The following is a 24,687-nucleotide window of genomic DNA, read 5'->3' as shown; positions in this document are numbered from 1 at the left end:
CGATAGCGAATAAACCAGCAAAAGATATACATTTTTTCACTAACCTTCTCAAACTTCATCAGATGACAGTCCTATAACATCATATTACACAATACATATATGGTTTGTTCGAAAATGTGCATATTTAGCGGCACAAATCGTGGTTGAACAATGTGAATACCTAGTGAAAATGCAGAAATATTGTCCAGAGAAATCTTGGAGAGGCACCTATTCTATTCAAATAACTAATCATAAGCTTTACTAAAAACAAAATACATGTTGGACAGCAAATTAAAACCTGTTATGGCTGCAGCCCGACACCGGTACACCTATGACAACATCCAGCTCAAATGCAGGGCGCGAAATTCAAAATCTATTTTTTTTTAAATATTTAACTTTCACACATTAACAAGTCCAATACAGCATTTGAAAGATAAACATCTTGTCAATCCAGCCAACATGTCCGATTTTTTAAATGTTTTACAGAGAAAACACCACATATATTTATGTTAGCTCACCACCAAATAAAAAAGAGGACAGACATTTTTCACAGCACAAGTAGGATGCAAGTAGCATGCACAAGCCAACCTAACTAACCTAGAACCAACCTAAATAACCTAGAAAAAACTACCTCAGATGACAGTCCTATAACATGTTACACAATAAATCTATGTTTTGTTCAAAAAAATTGCATATTTTAGCTATAAATCAGTTTTACATTACTGCTACCATCATAGCTACAGTCAGAAATCGCACGGGAGTAGCCAGAGAAAATAGACACCAACGTCAACTACCTAATTACTCATCATAAATCATTTCAGACAAATATATGGTGGATAGCTAATGAAAGACAAATATCTTGTGAATACAGACAATATTTCCGATTGTTGAAGTGTTTTACAGCGAAAACACAATATATCGTTATATTAGCTTACTACAATAGCTAGCACACAGCAACATTGATTCTAGTCAAACGGTAGCGTTAGCACAGTTCGACAGATATATGAAAAAGCATCCCAAATTGGGTCCTTATCTTTGTGGATCTTCCATCAGAATGTTCTCCAAGGGGTCCTTTGTTCAGAAACGTCTTTATTTCGATCCAGAACGAACAATTTCCCTCTTGAATTAGCAAGCACACTGGCAGTGCGACGCTAACCTCTCCATCTTGAAAAAATTCTTGCGTCGCATCACGTCTAAAGTCCAGAAAACATTTCAATAATATAATTAAAGTATATTGAAATAACATACTTTAGGATGATATTGTGACATGTATCAAATAAAATCTAAGCCAGAGATCATATTCACCTTTACAGAGTGTTTTCCAGGAGCCGAGTCCAGGTGCTACTTCGCGCCCAGAAAGAAAAATAAACTGCGCAACACTCAATCAAAGAGGCTGTGTTCAAATACAGGACGAGATAATCAACTGATTTCAACTCTCACTTCCGCATGACACACAGAGGAAGGCGTATGACGTGTTTCTACAGTCCTAAGTGACATACCCTTTTATAGACAAGGGCTCGAAGAGCGACATCGATTTTGGAAATCTGACTTCCGGATAGGAAATGGACTGTAAAAATAGTTCTGTTCCACTTAGAGAAATAATTAAAACGGTTTTAGAAACTAGAGACTGTTTTCTATCCAATAGTAATAACAATATGCATATTGTAAGAGCAAAAATTGATTAAGAGGCCGTTTGAAAATTTGCACATATTTTCCAGTTTTTCAATACGCCCCCTGCAGCCATAACAAGTTAAAGATACACTAGTTCTTAGCTTTTTTAAAATTAACTTTAGTACGACTTACAGCTTACGTTATAGCGATACAGCGCCCAAAATCAGCGCTCAAATTACGTCTAAACATTTTCGACAGAAATACGAAAAAACATCATAAATCGTTCCTACTATTTGATGAGCTTCCATCAGAATCTTGTACAAGTTGTCCTTTGTCCAGAATAATCGTTGTTCGGTTGCAGAATGTCGTCTTCATCTGTAGAACGCTAGCCAACGCTAGCCATGCGGCACAGAAGTGTCCAAATCCCCAGAACGCATCACAAAGAAAATACCGAAAATCGGAATAAACTTATATAAACTGATATAAGTCGGTTTAATATAACTAGTTGATGATGTTTTTAACACATATATCGAATAAAATCAGAGCCGGATATATCTAACGCCTATAACAACAGCTTTTCAGAACGCAATCCTGAGGTCTGTCTCGCGCCAAGACGAACGGTGAAAAGACTACACCCACGGTTCCAAGAGCTCTTGTTCGGCCTCAGATCTAGCTAGACACCCCATTCCAATTATCACTGCCTACTGACATCTAGGGGAAGGCGTATGCAGTGCATGTAGACCCATAGATTCCATGCAAATTAATAAACTGACCCTGGAACAGAGCCCTCGATTTCAGATTTCTCACTTCCTGACAGGAAGTTTTCTGCAAAATGAGTTCTGTTTTACTCACAGATATAATTCAAACGGTTTTAGAAACTAGAGAGTGTTTTCTATCCAATAATATGCATATTGTACGAGCAAGAATTGAGTACGAGGCAGTTGATTTTTTACAAAGTGAGAACAGCGCCCCCCTATTGAGAAAAGGTTAATGACTCCAACCTGAGTGTATGTAAACCTCCGACTTCAACTCTACGTAACTACCTTTTCACGTAGTGAAAACTAAAGCTCTCAAATGTCTTGTTTCAAATGCGAAGTACAGTTGTTTACTTCCCAGAAATAAGCTGTGTTAATGCTGGGCTGTAACAAAACCTACACCCCCAGCAGCCCTCTAGGACTCATGTTGCACACTACCATACTAGATGTTTGACATGGCCGTCAGACACCGACCTCTGGCATGTACTGTAGGTGTTTCCATCCTCCAGGTAACTAACCAGGTGCTGAGTAGACTGGTAACAACAGGATGGCGCTGTTCACCACTGACCTCTAACCCCTGACCTCTAACCAGGTGCTGAGTGGACTGGTAACAACAAAAGGGCTCTGTTCACCATCTTCTCCCACTGTTTCTATGCCATTGGTCTGATGCTGATGTCTGGGATTGCCTACGGGGTCAGAGACTGGAGGATCCTACAGCTGGTCCTCTTCAGCCCTGTCCTGTTCCTCGGGGTATTCTACTGGTACGTTCTTACCACTGGCCTGTCAGTCTGTCAGCTGGTCCTCTCCAGCCCTGTCTTGTTCCTCTGGGTATTCTATTCGAACATACTGACCCCTGACCTCTAACCTGTCACTCTGTCAGCTGGTCCTCTGCAGCCCTGTCCTGCTGCTGGATTTATTCTACTGGTACATCTCTAACCTCCAACCCTTTTACCTCTAACCTCTGACCCGTCAGTCTGTCAGCTGGTGCAGAGGTGTGGTTTTAGAGAAGCCTACTCCACCCATCTCTTTTATAGACCCATCCCTGTACTTGCTGGAACCATCCTTGACTCCCCATCCCTGATCATCTGTTAGGATCCTCCCAGAGTCAGCTCGGTGGCTGATGACCCAGGGCCGACAGGAGGAGGCTCGTCAGGAGGTCCGCAGAGCGGCGAGAGTCAACGGAAGGGAGATCCCTGAAGGCCTGCTGGACAAGGTTAGTTACATCGTCATCACTATTATCCTAACATCCAGCAGGTTATTATCATCACTATCATACTAACATCCAGCAGGTTATTATCATCACTATCATACTAACATCCAGCAGGTTATTATCATCACTATCATACTAACATCCAGCAGGTTATTATCATCACTATCATACTAACATCCAGCAGGTTATTATCATCACTATCATACTAACATCCAGCAGGTTATCATCATCACTATCATACTAACATCCAGCAGGTTATCATCACTATCATACTAACATCCAGCAGGTTATTATCATCACTATCATACTAACATCCAGCAGGTTATTATCATCACTATCATACTAACATCCAGCAGGTTATCATCACTATCATACTAACATCCAGCAGGTTATTATCATCACTATCATACTAACATCCAGCAGGTTATTATCATCACTATCATACTAACATCCAGCAGGTTATTATCATCACTATCATACTAACATCCAGCAGGTTATTATCATCACTATCATACTAACATCCAGCAGGTTATTATCATCACTATCATACTAACATCCAGCAGGTTATTATCATCACTATCATACTAACATCCAGCAGGTTATTATCATCACTATCATACTAACATCCAGCAGGTTATTATCATCACTATCATACTAACATCCAGCAGGTTATTATCATCACTATCATACTAACATCCAGCAGGTTATCATCATCACTATCATACTAACATCCAGCAGGTTATTATCATCACTATCATACTAACATCCAGCAGGTTATTATCATCACTATCATACTAACATCCAGCAGGTTATCATCACTATCATACTAACATCCAGCAGGTTATCATCACTATCATACTAACATCCAGCAGGTTATTATCATCACTATCATACTAACATCCAGCAGGTTATTATCATCACTATCATACTAACATCCAGCAGGATATCATCACTATCATACTAACATCCAGCAGGTTATTATCATCACTATTATCCTAACATCCAGCAGGTTATTATCATCACTATCATACTAACATCCAGCAGGTTATTATCATCACTATCATACTAACATCCAGCAGGTTATTATCATCACTATCATACTAACATCCAGCAGGTTATTATCATCACTATCATACTAACATCCAGCAGGTTATTATCATCACTATCATACTAACATCCAGCAGGTTATCATCACTATCATACTAACATCCAGCAGGTTATTATCATCACTATCATACTAACATCCAGCAGGTTATTATCATCACTATCATACTAACATCCAGCAGGTTATTATCATCACTATCATACTAACATCCAGCAGGTTATTATCATCACTATCATACTAACATCCAGCAGGTTATTATCATCACTATCATACTAACATCCAGCAGGTTATTATCATCACTATCATACTAACATCCAGCAGGTTATTATCATCACTATCATACTAACATCCAGCAGGTTATTATCATCACTATCATACTAACATCCAGCAGGTTATTATCATCACTATCATACTAACATCCAGCAGGTTATTATCATCACTATCATACTAACATCCAGCAGGTTATTATCATCACTATCATACTAACATCCAGCAGGTTATTATCATCACTATCATACTAACATCCAGCAGGTTATTATCATCACTATCATACTAACATCCAGCAGGTTATTATCATCACTATCATACTAACATCCAGCAGGTTATTATCATCACTATCATACTAACATCCAGCAGGTTATTATCATCACTATCATACTAACATCCAGCAGGTTATTATCATCACTATCATACTAACATCCAGCAGGTTATTATCATCACTATCATACTAACATCCAGCAGGTTATTATCATCACTATCATACTAACATCCAGCAGGTTATTATCATCACTATCATACTAACATCCAGCAGGTTATTATCATCACTATCATACTAACATCCAGCAGGTTATTATCATCACTATCATACTAACATCCAGCAGGTTATTATCATCACTATCATACTAACATCCAGCAGGTTATTATCATCACTATCATACTAACATCCAGCAGGTTATTATCATCACTATCATACTAACATCCAGCAGGTTATTATCATCACTATCATACTAACATCCAGCAGGTTATTATCATCACTATCATACTAACATCCAGCAGGTTATTATCATCACTATCATACTAACATCCAGCAGGTTATTATCATCACTATCATACTAACATCCAGCAGGTTATTATCATCACTATCATACTAACATCCAGCAGGTTATTATCATCACTATCATACTAACATCCAGCAGGTTATTATCATCACTATCATACTAACATCCAGCCGGTTATTATCATCACTATCATACTAACATCCAGCAGGTTATTATCATCACTATCATACTAACATCCAGCAGGTTATTATCATCACTATCATACTAACATCCAGCAGGTTATTATCATCACTATCATACTAACATCCAGCAGGTTATCATCACTATCATACTAACATCCAGCAGGTTATTATCATCACTATCATACTAACATCCAGCAGGTTATCATCACTATCATACTAACATCCAGCAGGTTATCATCATCACTATCATACTAACATCCAGCAGGTTATTATCATCACTATCATACTAACATCCAGCAGGTTATTATCATCACTATCATACTAACATCCAGCAGGTTATCATCATCACTATCATACTAACATCCAGCAGGTTATTATCATCACTATCATACTAACATCCAGCAGGTTATTATCATCACTATCATACTAACATCCAGCAGGTTATCATCACTATCATACTAACATCCAGCAGGTTATTATCATCACTATCATACTAACATCCAGCAGGTTATTATCATCACTATCATACTAACATCCAGCAGGTTATTATCATCACTATCATACTAACATCCAGCAGGTTATTATCATCACTATCATACTAACATCCAGCAGGTTATCATCATCACTATCATACTAACATCCAGCAGGTTATCATCATCACTATCATACTAACATCCAGCAGGTTATTATCATCACTATCATACTAACATCCAGCAGGTTATTATCATCACTATCATACTAAAATCCAGCAGGTTATTATCATCACTATCATACTAACATCCAGCAGGTTATTATCATCACTATCATACTAACATCCAGCAGGTTATTATCATCACTATCATACTAACATCCAGCAGGTTATTATCATCACTATCATACTAACATCCAGCAGGTTATCATCACTATCATACTAACATCCAGCAGGTTATTATCATCACTATCATACTAACATCCAGCAGGTTATTATCATCACTATCATACTAACATCCAGCCGGTTATTATCATCACTATCATACTAACATCCAGCAGGTTATTATCATCACTATCATACTAACATCCAGCAGGTTATTATCATCACTATCATACTAACATCCAGCAGGTTATTATCATCACTATCATACTAACATCCAGCAGGTTATTATCATCACTATCATACTAACATCCAGCAGGTTATTATCATCACTATCATACTAACATCCAGCAGGTTATTATCATCACTATCATACTAACATCCAGCAGGTTATTATCATCACTATCATACTAACATCCAGCAGGTTATTATCATCACTATCATACTAACATCCAGCAGGTTATTATCATCACTATCATACTAACATCCAGCAGGTTATTATCATCACTATCATACTAACATCCAGCAGGTTATTATCATCACTATCATACTAACATCCAGCAGGTTATTATCATCACTATCATACTAACATCCAGCAGGTTATTATCATCACTATCATACTAACATCCAGCAGGTTTATCATCACTATCATACTAACATCCAGCAGGTTATTATCATCACTATCATACTAACATCCAGCAGGTTATTATCATCACTATCATACTAACATCCAGCAGGTTATTATCATCACTATCATACTAACATCCAGCAGGTTATTATCATCACTATCATACTAACATCCAGCAGGTTATTATCATCACTATCATACTAACATCCAGCAGGTTATTATCATCACTATCATACTAACATCCAGCAGGTTATTATCATCACTATCATACTAACATCCAGCAGGTTATTATCATCACTATCATACTAACATCCAGCAGGTTATTATCATCACTATCATACTAACATCCAGCAGGTTATTATCATCACTATCATACTAACATCCAGCAGGTTATTATCATCACTATCATACTAACATCCAGCAGGTTATTATCATCACTATCATACTAACATCCAGCAGGTTATTATCATCACTATCATACTAACATCCAGCAGGTTATTATCATCACTATCATACTAACATCCAGCAGGTTATTATCATCACTATCATACTAACATCCAGCAGGTTATTATCATCACTATCATACTAACATCCAGCAGGTTATTATCATCACTATCATACTAACATCCAGCAGGTTATTATCATCACTATCATACTAACATCCAGCAGGTTATCATCACTATCATACTAACATCCAGCAGGTTATCATCACTATCATACTAACATCCAGCAGGTTATTATCATCACTATCATACTAACATCCAGCAGGTTATCATCACTATCATACTAACATCCAGCAGGTTATTATCATCACTATCATACTAACATCCAGCAGGTTATTATCATCACTATCATACTAACATCCAGCAGGTTATCATCATCACTATCATACTAACATCCAGCAGGTTATTATCATCACTATCATACTAACATCCAGCAGGTTATTATCATCACTATCATACTAACATCCAGCAGGTTATCATCATCACTATCATACTAACATCCAGCAGGTTATTATCATCACTATCATACTAACATCCAGCAGGTTATTATCATCACTATCATACTAACATCCAGCAGGTTATTATCATCACTATCATACTAACATCCAGCAGGTTATTATCATCACTATCATACTAACATCCAGCAGGTTATTATCATCACTATCATACTAACATCCAGCAGGTTATTATCATCACTATCATACTAACATCCAGCAGGTTATTATCATCACTATCATACTAACATCCAGCAGGTTATTATCATCACTATCATCCTAACATCCAGCAGGTTATTATCATCACTATCATACTAACATCCAGCAGGTTATTATCATCACTATCATACTAACATCCAGCAGGTTATTATCATCACTATCATACTAACATCCAGCAGGTTATTATCATCACTATCATACTAACATCCAGCAGGTTATTATCATCACTATCATACTAACATCCAGCAGGTTATTATCATCACTATCATACTAACATCCAGCAGGTTATTATCATCACTATCATACTAACATCCAGCAGGTTATTATCATCACTATCATACTAACATCCAGCAGGTTATTATCATCACTATCATACTAACATCCAGCAGGTTATCATCATCACTATCATACTAACATCCAGCAGGTTATTATCATCACTATCATACTAACATCCAGCAGGTTATTATCATCACTATCATACTAACATCCAGCAGGTTATTATCATCACTATCATACTAACATCCAGCAGGTTATTATCATCACTATCATACTAACATCCAGCAGGTTATTATCATCACTATCATACTAACATCCAGCAGGTTATCCTCACTATCATACTAACATCCAGCAGGTTATTATCATCACTGTCATACTAACATCCAGCAGGTTATTATCATCACTATCATACTAACATCCAGCCGGTTATTATCATCACTATCATACTAACATCCAGCAGGTTATTATCATCACTATCATACTAACATCCAGCAGGTTATTATCATCACTATCATACTAACATCCAGCAGGTTATTATCATCACTATCATACTAACATCCAGCAGGTTATTATCATCACTATCATACTAACATCCAGCAGGTTATTATCATCACTATCATACTAACATCCAGCAGGTTATTATCATCACTATCATACTAACATCCAGCAGGTTATTATCATCACTATCATACTAACATCCAGCAGGTTATTATCATCACTATCATACTAACATCCAGCAGGTTATTATCATCACTATCATACTAACATCCAGCAGGTTATTATCATCACTATCATACTAACATCCAGCAGGTTATTATCATCACTATCATACTAACATCCAGCAGGTTATTATCATCACTATCATACTAACATCCAGCAGGTTATTATCATCACTATCATACTAACATCCAGCAGGTTATTATCATCACTATCATACTAACATCCAGCAGGTTATTATCATCACTATCATACTAACATCCAGCAGGTTATTATCATCACTATCATACTAACATCCAGCAGGTTATTATCATCACTATCATACTAACATCCAGCAGGTTATTATCATCACTATCATACTAACATCCAGCAGGTTATTATCATCACTATCATACTAACATCCAGCAGGTTATTATCATCACTATCATACTAACATCCAGCAGGTTATTATCATCACTATCATACTAACATCCAGCAGGTTATTATCATCACTATCATACTAACATCCAGCAGGTTATTATCATCACTATCATACTAACATCCAGCAGGTTATCATCATCACTATCATACTAACATCCAGCAGGTTATTATCATCACTATCATACTAACATCCAGCAGGTTATTATCATCACTATCATACTAACATCCAGCAGGTTATTATCATCACTATCATACTAACATCCAGCAGGTTATTATCATCACTATCATACTAACATCCAGCAGGTTATTATCATCACTATCATACTAACATCCAGCAGGTTATCATCATCACTATCATACTAACATCCAGCAGGTTATTATCATCACTATCATACTAACATCCAGCAGGTTATTATCATCACTATCATACTAACATCCAGCAGGTTATTATCATCACTATCATACTAACATCCAGCAGGTTATTATCATCACTATCATACTAACATCCAGCAGGTTATTATCATCACTATCATACTAACATCCAGCAGGTTATTATCATCACTATCATACTAACATCCAGCAGGTTATTATCATCACTATCATACTAACATCCAGCAGGTTATTATCATCACTATCATACTAACATCCAGCAGGTTATTATCATCACTATCATACTAACATCCAGCAGGTTATTATCATCACTATCATACTAACATCCAGCAGGTTATTATCATCACTATCATACTAACATCCAGCAGGTTATTATCATCACTATCATACTAACATCCAGCAGGTTATTATCATCACTATCATACTAACATCCAGCAGGTTATTATCATCACTATCATACTAACATCCAGCAGGTTATTATCATCACTATCATACTAACATCCAGCAGGTTATTATCATCACTATCATACTAACATCCAGCAGGTTATTATCATCACTATCATACTAACATCCAGCAGGTTATTATCATCACTATCATACTAACATCCAGCAGGTTATTATCATCACTATCATACTAACATCCAGCAGGTTATCATCATCACTATCATACTAACATCCAGCAGGTTATTATCATCACTATCATACTAACATCCAGCAGGTTATTATCATCACTATCATACTAACATCCAGCAGGTTATTATCATCACTATCATACTAACATCCAGCAGGTTATTATCATCACTATCATACTAACATCCAGCAGGTTATTATCATCACTATCATACTAACATCCAGCAGGTTATTATCATCACTATCATACTAACATCCAGCAGGTTATTATCATCACTATCATACTAACATCCAGCAGGTTATTATCATCACTATCATACTAACATCCAGCAGGTTATTATCATCACTATCATACTAACATCCAGCAGGTTATTATCATCACTATCATACTAACATCCAGCAGGTTATTATCATCACTATCATACTAACATCCAGCAGGTTATTATCATCACTATCATACTAACATCCAGCAGGTTATTATCATCACTATCATACTAACATCCAGCAGGTTATTATCATCACTATCATACTAACATCCAGCAGGTTATTATCATCACTATCATACTAACATCCAGCAGGTTATTATCATCACTATCATACTAACATCCAGCAGGTTATTATCATCACTATCATACTAACATCCAGCAGGTTATCATCATCACTATCATACTAACATCCAGCAGGTTATTATCATCACTATCATACTAACATCCAGCAGGTTATTATCATCACTATCATACTAACATCCAGCAGGTTATCATCATCACTATCATACTAACATCCAGCAGGTTATTATCATCACTATCATACTAACATCCAGCAGGTTATTATCATCACTATCATACTAACATCCAGCAGGTTATTATCATCACTATCATACTAACATCCAGCAGGTTATTATCATCACTATCATACTAACATCCAGCAGGTTATTATCATCACTATCATACTAACATCCAGCAGGTTATTATCATCACTATCATACTAACATCCAGCAGGTTATTATCATCACTATCATACTAACATCCAGCAGGTTATTATCATCACTATCATACTAACATCCAGCAGGTTATTATCATCACTATCATACTAACATCCAGCAGGTTATTATCATCACTATCATACTAACATCCAGCAGGTTATCATCATCACTATCATACTAACATCCAGCAGGTTATTATCATCACTATCATACTAACATCCAGCAGGTTATTATCATCACTATCATACTAACATCCAGCAGGTTATTATCATCACTATCATACTAACATCCAGCAGGTTATTATCATCACTATCATACTAACATCCAGCAGGTTATTATCATCACTATCATACTAACATCCAGCAGGTTATTATCATCACTATCATACTAACATCCAGCAGGTTATTATCATCACTATCATACTAACATCCAGCAGGTTATTATCATCACTATCATACTAACATCCAGCAGGTTATTATCATCACTATCATACTAACATCCAGCAGGTTATTATCATCACTATCATACTAACATCCAGCAGGTTATTATCATCACTATCATACTAACATCCAGCAGGTTATTATCATCACTATCATACTAACATCCAGCAGGTTATTATCATCACTATCATACTAACATCCAGCAGGTTATTATCATCACTATCATACTAACATCCAGCAGGTTATTATCATCACTATCATACTAACATCCAGCAGGTTATTATCATCACTATCATACTAACATCCAGCAGGTTATTATCATCACTATCATACTAACATCCAGCAGGTTATTATCATCACTATCATACTAACATCCAGCAGGTTATTATCATCACTATCATACTAACATCCAGCAGGTTATTATCATCACTATCATACTAACATCCAGCAGGTTATTATCATCACTATCATACTAACATCCAGCAGGTTATTATCATCACTATCATACTAACATCCAGCAGGTTATTATCATCACTATCATACTAACATCCAGCAGGTTATTATCATCACTATCATACTAACATCCAGCAGGTTATTATCATCACTATCATACTAACATCCAGCAGGTTATTATCATCACTATCATACTAACATCCAGCAGGTTATTATCATCACTATCATACTAACATCCAGCAGGTTATCATCATCACTATCATACTAACATCCAGCAGGTTATTATCATCACTATCATACTAACATCCAGCAGGTTATTATCATCACTATCATACTAACATCCAGCAGGTTATTATCATCACTATCATACTAACATCCAGCAGGTTATTATCATCACTATCATACTAACATCCAGCAGGTTATTATCATCACTATCATACTAACATCCAGCAGGTTATTATCATCACTATCATACTAACATCCAGCAGGTTATTATCATCACTATCATACTAACATCCAGCAGGTTATTATCATCACTATCATACTAACATCCAGCAGGTTATTATCATCACTATCATACTAACATCCAGCAGGTTATTATCATCACTATCATACTAACATCCAGCAGGTTATTATCATCACTATCATACTAACATCCAGCAGGTTATTATCATCACTATCATACTAACATCCAGCAGGTTATTATCATCACTATCATACTAACATCCAGCAGGTTATTATCATCACTATCATACTAACATCCAGCAGGTTATTATCATCACTATCATACTAACATCCAGCAGGTTATTATCATCACTATCATACTAACATCCAGCAGGTTATCATCATCACTATCATACTAACATCCAGCAGGTTATTATCATCACTATCATACTAACATCCAGCAGGTTATTATCATCACTATCATACTAACATCCAGCAGGTTATTATCATCACTATCATACTAACATCCAGCAGGTTATTATCATCACTATCATACTAACATCCAGCAGGTTATTATCATCACTATCATACTAACATCCAGCAGGTTATTATCATCACTATCATACTAACATCCAGCAGGTTATTATCATCACTATCATACTAACATCCAGCAGGTTATTATCATCACTATCATACTAACATCCAGCAGGTTATTATCATCACTATCATACTAACATCCAGCAGGTTATTATCATCACTATCATACTAACATCCAGCAGGTTATTATCATCACTATCATACTAACATCCAGCAGGTTATTATCATCACTATCATACTAACATCCAGCAGGTTATTATCATCACTATCATACTAACATCCAGCAGGTTATTATCATCACTATCATACTAACATCCAGCAGGTTATTATCATCACTATCATACTAACATCCAGCAGGTTATTATCATCACTATCATACTAACATCCAGCAGGTTATTATCATCACTATCATACTAACATCCAGCAGGTTATTATCATCACTATCATACTAACATCCAGCAGGTTATCATCATCACTATCATACTAACATCCAGCAGGTTATTATCATCACTATCATACTAACATCCAGCAGGTTATTATCATCACTATCATACTAACATCCAGCAGGTTATCATCATCACTATCATACTAACATCCAGCAGGTTATTATCATCACTATCATACTAACATCCAGCAGGTTATTATCATCACTATCATACTAACATCCAGCAGGTTATTATCATCACTATCATACTAACATCCAGCAGGTTATTATCATCACTATCATACTAACATCCAGCAGGTTATTATCATCACTATCATACTAACATCCAGCAGGTTATTATCATCACTATCATACTAACATCCAGCAGGTTATTATCATCACTATCATACTAACATCCAGCAGGTTATTATCATCACTATCATACTAACATCCAGCAGGTTATTATCATCACTATCATACTAACATCCAGCAGGTTATTATCATCACTATCATACTAACATCCAGCAGGTTATTATCATCACTATCATACTAACATCCAGCAGGTTATTATCATCACTATCATACTAACATCCAGCAGGTTATTATCATCACTATCATACTAACATCCAGCAGGTTATTATCATCACTATCATACTAACATCCAGCAGGTTATTATCATCACTATCATACTAACATCCAGCAGGTTATTATCATCACTATCATACTAACATCCAGCAGGTTATCATCATCACTATCATACTAACATCCAGCAGGTTATCATCATCACTATCATACTAACATCCAGCAGGTTATTATCATCACTATCATACTAACATCCAGCAGGTTATTATCATCACTATCATACTAACATCCAGCAGGTTATTATCATCACTATCATACTAACATCCAGCAGGTTATTATCATCACTATCATACTAACATCCAGCAGGTTATTATCATCACTATCATACTAACATCCAGCAGGTTATTATCATCACTATCATACTAACATCCAGCAGGTTATCATCATCACTATCATACTAACATCCAGCAGGTTATTATCATCACTATCATACTAACATCCAGCAGGTTATTATCATCACTATCATACTAACATCCAGCAGGTTATTATCATCACTATCATACTAACATCCAGCAGGTTATTATCATCACTATCATACTAACATCCAGCAGGTTATTATCATCACTATCATACTAACATCCAGCAGGTTATTATCATCACTATCATACTAACATCCAGCAGGTTATTATCATCACTATCATACTAACATCCAGCAGGTTATTATCATCACTATCATACTAACATCCAGCAGGTTATTATCATCACTATCATACTAACATCCAGCAGGTTATTATCATCACTATCATACTAACATCCAGCAGGTTATTATCATCACTATCATACTAACATCCAGCAGGTTATTATCATCACTATCATACTAACATCCAGCAGGTTATTATCATCACTATCATACTAACATCCAGCAGGTTATTATCATCACTATCATACTAACATCCAGCAGGTTATTATCATCACTATCATACTAACATCCAGCAGGTTATTATCATCACTATCATACTAACATCCAGCAGGTTATTATCATCACTATCATACTAACATCCAGCAGGTTATTATCATCACTATCATACTAACATCCAGCAGGTTATTATCATCACTATCATACTAACATCCAGCAGGTTATTATCATCACTATCATACTAACATCCAGCAGGTTATTATCATCACTATCATACTAACATCCAGCAGGTTATTATCATCACTATCATACTAACATCCAGCAGGTTATTATCATCACTATCATACTAACATCCAGCAGGTTATTATCATCACTATCATACTAACATCCAGCAGGTTATTATCATCACTATCATACTAACATCCAGCAGGTTATATCATCACTATCATACTAACATCCAGCAGGTTATTATCATCACTATCATACTAACATCCAGCAGGTTATTATCATCACTATCATACTAACATCCAGCAGGTTATTATCATCACTATCATACTAACATCCAGCAGGTTATTATCATCACTATCATACTAACATCCAGCAGGTTATTATCATCACTATCATACTAACATCCAGCAGGTTATCATCATCACTATCATACTAACATCCAGCAGGTTATTATCATCACTATCATACTAACATCCAGCAGGTTATTATCATCACTATCATACTAACATCCAGCAGGTTATTATCATCACTATCATACTAACATCCAGCAGGTTATTATCATCACTATCATACTAACATCCAGCAGGTTATTATCATCACTATCATACTAACATCCAGCAGGTTATTATCATCACTATCATACTAACATCCAGCAGGTTATTATCATCACTATCATACTAACATCCAGCAGGTTATTCATCACTATCATACTAACATCCAGCAGGTTATTATCATCACTATCATACTAACATCCAGCAGGTTATTATCATCACTATCATACTAACATCCAGCAGGTTATTATCATCACTATCATACTAACATCCAGCAGGTTATTATCATCACTATCATACTAACATCCAGCAGGTTATTATCATCACTATCATACTAACATCCAGCAGGTTATTATCATCACTATCATACTAACATCCAGCAGGTTATTATCATCACTATCATACTAACATCCAGCAGGTTATTATCATCACTATCATACTAACATCCAGCAGGTTATTATCATCACTATCATACTAACATCCAGCAGGTTATTATCATCACTATCATACTAACATCCAGCAGGTTATTATCATCACTATCATACTAACATCCAGCAGGTTATTATCATCACTATCATACTAACATCCAGCAGGTTATTATCATCACTATCATACTAACATCCAGCAGGTTATTATCATCACTATCATACTAACATCCAGCAGGTTATTATCATCACTATCATACTAACATCCAGCAGGTTATTATCATCACTATCATACTAACATCCAGCAGGTTATTATCATCACTATCATACTAACATCCAGCAGGTTATTATCATCACTATCATACTAACATCCAGCAGGTTATTATCATCACTATCATACTAACATCCAGCAGGTTATTATCATCACTATCATACTAACATCCAGCAGGTTATTATCATCACTATCATACTAACATCCAGCAGGTTATTATCATCACTATCATACTAACATCCAGCAGGTTATTATCATCACTATCATACTAACATCCAGCAGGTTATTATCATCACTATCATACTAACATCCAGCAGGTTATCATCATCACTATCATACTAACATCCAGCAGGTTATTATCATCACTATCATACTAACATCCAGCAGGTTATTATCATCACTATCATACTAACATCCAGCAGGTTATTATCATCACTATCATACTAACATCCAGCAGGTTATTATCATCACTATCATACTAACATCCAGCAGGTTATTATCATCACTATCATACTAACATCCAGCAGGTTATTATCATCACTATCATACTAACATCCAGCAGGTTATTATCATCACTATCATACTAACATCCAGCAGGTTATTATCATCACTATCATACTAACATCCAGCAGGTTATTATCATCACTATCATACTAACATCCAGCAGGTTATTATCATCACTATCATACTAACATCCAGCAGGTTATTATCATCACTATCATACTAACATCCAGCAGGTTATTATCATCACTATCATACTAACATCCAGCAGGTTATTATCATCACTATCATACTAACATCCAGCAGGTTATTATCATCACTATCATACTAACATCCAGCAGGTTATTATCATCACTATCATACTAACATCCAGCAGGTTATTATCATCACTATCATACTAACATCCAGCAGGTTATTATCATCACTATCATACTAACATCCAGCAGGTTATTATCATCACTATCATACTAACATCCAGCAGGTTATTATCATCACTATCATACTAACATCCAGCAGGTTATTATCATCACTATCATACTAACATCCAGCAGGTTATTATCATCACTATCATACTAACATCCAGCAGGTTATTATCATCACTATCATACTAACATCCAGCAGGTTATTATCATCACTATCATACTAACATCCAGCAGGTTATTATCATCACTATCATACTAACATCCAGCAGGTTATTATCATCACTATCATACTAACATCCAGCAGGTTATTATCATCACTATCATACTAACATCCAGCAGGTTATTATCATCACTATCATACTAACATCCAGCAGGTTATTATCATCACTATCATACTAACATCCAGCAGGTTATTATCATCACTATCATACTAACATCCAGCAGGTTATTATCATCACTATCATACTAACATCCAGCAGGTTATTATCATCACTATCATACTAACATCCAGCAGGTTATTATCATCACTATCATACTAACATCCAGCAGGTTATCATCATCACTATCATACTAACATCCAGCAGGTTATCATCATCACTATCATACTAACATCCAGCAGGTTATTATCATCACTATCATACTAACATCCAGCAGGTTATTATCATCACTATCATACTAACATCCAGCAGGTTATTATCATCACTATCATACTAACATCCAGCAGGTTATTATCATCACTATCATACTAACATCCAGCAGGTTATTATCATCACTATCATACTAACATCCAGCAGGTTATTATCATCACTATCATACTAACATCCAGCAGGTTATTATCATCACTATCATACTAACATCCAGCAGGTTATTATCATCACTATCATACTAACATCCAGCAGGTTATTATCATCACTATCATACTAACATCCAGCAGGTTATTATCATCACTATCATACTAACATCCAGCAGGTTATTATCATCACTATCATACTAACATCCAGCAGGTTATTATCATCACTATCATACTAACATCCAGCAGGTTATTATCATCACTATCATACTAACATCCAGCAGGTTATTATCATCACTATCATACTAACATCCAGCAGGTTATTATCATCACTATCATACTAACATCCAGCAGGTTATTATCATCACTATCATACTAACATCCAGCAGGTTATTATCATCACTATCATACTAACATCCAGCAGGTTATTATCATCACTATCATACTAACATCCAGCAGGTTATTATCATCACTATCATACTAACATCCAGCAGGTTATTATCATCACTATCATACTAACATCCAGCAGGTTATTATCATCACTATCATACTAACATCCAGCAGGTTATTATCATCACTATCATACTAACATCCAGCAGGTTATTATCATCACTATCATACTAACATCCAGCAGGTTATCATCATCACTATCATACTAACATCCAGCAGGTTATTATCATCACTATCATACTAACATCCAGCAGGTTATTATCATCACTATCATACTAACATCCAGCAGGTTATTATCATCACTATCATACTAACATCCAGCAGGTTATTATCATCACTATCATACTAACATCCAGCAGGTTATTATCATCACTATCATACTAACATCCAGCAGGTTATTATCATCACTATCATACTAACATCCAGCAGGTTATTATCATCACTATCATACTAACATCCAGCAGGTTATTATCATCACTATCATACTAACATCCAGCAGGTTATTATCATCACTATCATACTAACATCCAGCAGGTTATTATCATCACTATCATACTAACATCCAGCAGGTTATTATCATCACTATCATACTAACATCCAGCAGGTTATTATCATCACTATCATACTAACATCCAGCAGGTTATTATCATCACTATCATACTAACATCCAGCAGGTTATTATCATCACTATCATACTAACATCCAGCAGGTTATCATCATCACTATCATACTAACATCCAGCAGGTTATTATCATCACTATCATACTAACATCCAGCAGGTTATTATCATCACTATCATACTAACATCCAGCAGGTTATCATCATCACTATCATACTAACATCCAGCAGGTTATTATCATCACTATCATACTAACATCCAGCAGGTTATTATCATCACTATCATACTAACATCCAGCAGGTTATTATCATCACTATCATACTAACATCCAGCAGGTTATTATCATCACTATCATACTAACATCCAGCAGGTTATTATCATCACTATCATACTAACATCCAGCAGGTTATTATCATCACTATCATACTAACATCCAGCAGGTTATTATCATCACTATCATACTAACATCCAGCAGGTTATTATCATCACTATCATACTAACATCCAGCAGGTTATTATCATCACTATCATACTAACATCCAGCAGGTTATTATCATCACTATCATACTAACATCCAGCAGGTTATTATCATCACTATCATACTAACATCCAGCAGGTTATTATCATCACTATCATACTAACATCCAGCAGGTTATTATCATCACTATCATACTAACATCCAGCAGGTTATTATCATCACTATCATACTAACATCCAGCAGGTTATTATCATCACTATCATACTAACATCCAGCAGGTTATTATCATCACTATCATACTAACATCCAGCAGGTTATTATCATCACTATCATACTAACATCCAGCAGGTTATTATCATCACTATCATACTAACATCCAGCAGGTTATTATCATCACTATCATACTAACATCCAGCAGGTTATTATCATCACTATCATACTAACATCCAGCAGGTTATTATCATCACTATCATACTAACATCCAGCAGGTTATCATCATCACTATCATACTAACATCCAGCAGGTTATTATCATCACTATCATACTAACATCCAGCAGGTTATTATCATCACTATCATACTAACATCCAGCAGGTTATCATCATCACTATCATACTAACATCCAGCAGGTTATTATCATCACTATCATACTAACATCCAGCAGGTTATTATCATCACTATCATACTAACATCCAGCAGGTTATTATCATCACTATCATACTAACATCCAGCAGGTTATTATCATCACTATCATACTAACATCCAGCAGGTTATTATCATCACTATCATACTAACATCCAGCAGGTTATTATCATCACTATCATACTAACATCCAGCAGGTTATTATCATCACTATCATACTAACATCCAGCAGGTTATTATCATCACTATCATACTAACATCCAGCAGGTTATTATCATCACTATCATACTAACATCCAGCAGGTTATTATCATCACTATCATACTAACATCCAGCAGGTTATCATCATCACTATCATACTAACATCCAGCAGGTTATTATCATCACTATCATACTAACATCCAGCAGGTTATTATCATCACTATCATACTAACATCCAGCAGGTTATTATCATCACTATCATACTAACATCCAGCAGGTTATTATCATCACTATCATACTAACATCCAGCAGGTTATTATCATCACTATCATACTAACATCCAGCAGGTTATTATCATCACTATCATACTAACATCCAGCAGGTTATTATCATCACTATCATACTAACATCCAGCAGGTTATTATCATCACTATCATACTAACATCCAGCAGGTTATTATCATCACTATCATACTAACATCCAGCAGGTTATTATCATCACTATCATACTAACATCCAGCAGGTTATTATCATCACTATCATACTAACATCCAGCAGGTTATTATCATCACTATCATACTAACATCCAGCAGGTTATTATCATCACTATCATACTAACATCCAGCAGGTTATTATCATCACTATCATACTAACATCCAGCAGGTTATCATCATCACTATCATACTAACATCCAGCAGGTTATTATCATCACTATCATACTAACATCCAGCAGGTTATTATCATCACTATCATACTAACATCCAGCAGGTTATCATCATCACTATCATACTAACATCCAGCAGGTTATTATCATCACTATCATACTAACATCCAGCAGGTTATTATCATCACTATCATACTAACATCCAGCAGGTTATTATCATCACTATCATACTAACATCCAGCAGGTTATTATCATCACTATCATACTAACATCCAGCAGGTTATTATCATCACTATCATACTAACATCCAGCAGGTTATTATCATCACTATCATACTAACATCCAGCAGGTTATTATCATCACTATCATACTAACATCCAGCAGGTTATTATCATCACTATCATACTAACATCCAGCAGGTTATTATCATCACTATCATACTAACATCCAGCAGGTTATTATCATCACTATCATACTAACATCCAGCAGGTTATTATCATCACTATCATACTAACATCCAGCAGGTTATTATCATCACTATCATACTAACATCCAGCAGGTTATTATCATCACTATCATACTAACATCCAGCAGGTTATTATCATCACTATCATACTAACATCCAGCAGGTTATCATCATCACTATCATACTAACATCCAGCAGGTTATTATCATCACTATCATACTAACATCCAGCAGGTTATTATCATCACTATCATACTAACATCCAGCAGGTTATTATCATCACTATCATACTAACATCCAGCAGGTTATTATCATCACTATCATACTAACATCCAGCAGGTTATTATCATCACTATCATACTAACATCCAGCAGGTTATTATCATCACTATCATACTAACATCCAGCAGGTTATTATCATCACTATCATACTAACATCCAGCAGGTTATTATCATCACTATCATACTAACATCCAGCAGGTTATTATCATCACTATCATACTAACATCCAGCAGGTTATTATCATCACTATCATACTAACATCCAGCAGGTTATTATCATCACTATCATACTAACATCCAGCAGGTTATTATCATCACTATCATACTAACATCCAGCAGGTTATTATCATCACTATCATACTAACATCCAGCAGGTTATTATCATCACTATCATACTAACATCCAGCAGGTTATTATCATCACTATCATACTAACATCCAGCAGGTTATTATCATCACTATCATACTAACATCCAGCAGGTTATTATCATCACTATCATACTAACATCCAGCAGGTTATTATCATCACTATCATACTAACATCCAGCAGGTTATTATCATCACTATCATACTAACATCCAGCAGGTTATTATCATCACTATCATACTAACATCCAGCAGGTTATTATCATCACTATCATACTAACATCCAGCAGGTTATTATCATCACTATCATACTAACATCCAGCAGGTTATCATCATCACTATCATACTAACATCCAGCAGGTTATTATCATCACTATCATACTAACATCCAGCAGGTTATTATCATCACTATCATACTAACATCCAGCAGGTTATTATCATCACTATCATACTAACATCCAGCAGGTTATTATCATCACTATCATACTAACATCCAGCAGGTTATTATCATCACTATCATACTAACATCCAGCAGGTTATTATCATCACTATCATACTAACATCCAGCAGGTTATTATCATCACTATCATACTAACATCCAGCAGGTTATTATCATCACTATCATACTAACATCCAGCAGGTTATTATCATCACTATCATACTAACATCCAGCAGGTTATTATCATCACTATCATACTAACATCCAGCAGGTTATTATCATCACTATCATACTAACATCCAGCAGGTTATTATCATCACTATCATACTAACATCCAGCAGGTTATCATCATCACTATCATACTAACATCCAGCAGGTTATTATCATCACTATCATACTAACATCCAGCAGGTTATTATCATCACTATCATACTAACATCCAGCAGGTTATTATCATCACTATCATACTAACATCCAGCAGGTTATTATCATCACTATCATACTAACATCCAGCAGGTTATCATCATCACTATCATACTAACATCCAGCAGGTTATTATCATCACTATCATACTAACATCCAGCAGGTTATTATCATCACTATCATACTAACATCCAGCAGGTTATTATCATCACTATCATACTAACATCCAGCAGGTTATTATCATCACTATCATACTAACATCCAGCAGGTTATTATCATCACTATCATACTAACATCCAGCAGGTTATTATCATCACTATCATACTAACATCCAGCAGGTTATTATCATCACTATCATACTAACATCCAGCAGGTTATTATCATCACTATCATACTAACATCCAGCAGGTTATTATCATCACTATCATACTAACATCCAGCAGGTTATTATCATCACTATCATACTAACATCCAGCAGGTTATTATCATCACTATCATACTAACATCCAGCAGGTTATCATCATCACTATCATACTAACATCCAGCAGGTTATCATCATCACTATCATACTAACATCCAGCAGGTTATTATCATCACTATCATACTAACATCC

General features: G+C 35.5%; 1 protein-coding gene across 1 annotated transcript in view; it reads left to right on the top strand.

Moving 5' to 3' along the window:
- The window catches only part of LOC139582301 (solute carrier family 22 member 14-like), a 107,736-nt gene that overhangs the window by 40,201 nt on the left and 42,848 nt on the right, over nucleotides 1–24,687 (top strand). Inside the window, exons 4-5 of the mRNA XM_071412297.1 lie at nucleotides 2,938–3,106; nucleotides 3,438–3,558. Of these exons, the coding sequence (XP_071268398.1) occupies nucleotides 2,938–3,106; nucleotides 3,438–3,558 (290 nt within the window). The remainder of the gene's footprint in view (nucleotides 1–2,937; nucleotides 3,107–3,437; nucleotides 3,559–24,687) is intronic.

This window comes from Salvelinus alpinus, chromosome 8 (genome assembly GCF_045679555.1).
Source record: "Salvelinus alpinus chromosome 8, SLU_Salpinus.1, whole genome shotgun sequence".
NCBI classification, from domain to species: Eukaryota; Metazoa; Chordata; class Actinopteri; order Salmoniformes; family Salmonidae; genus Salvelinus; species Salvelinus alpinus.
The sequence above is the reverse complement of the archived record's forward strand: the minus strand, read 5'-3'. Positions and strand labels throughout refer to the sequence as shown.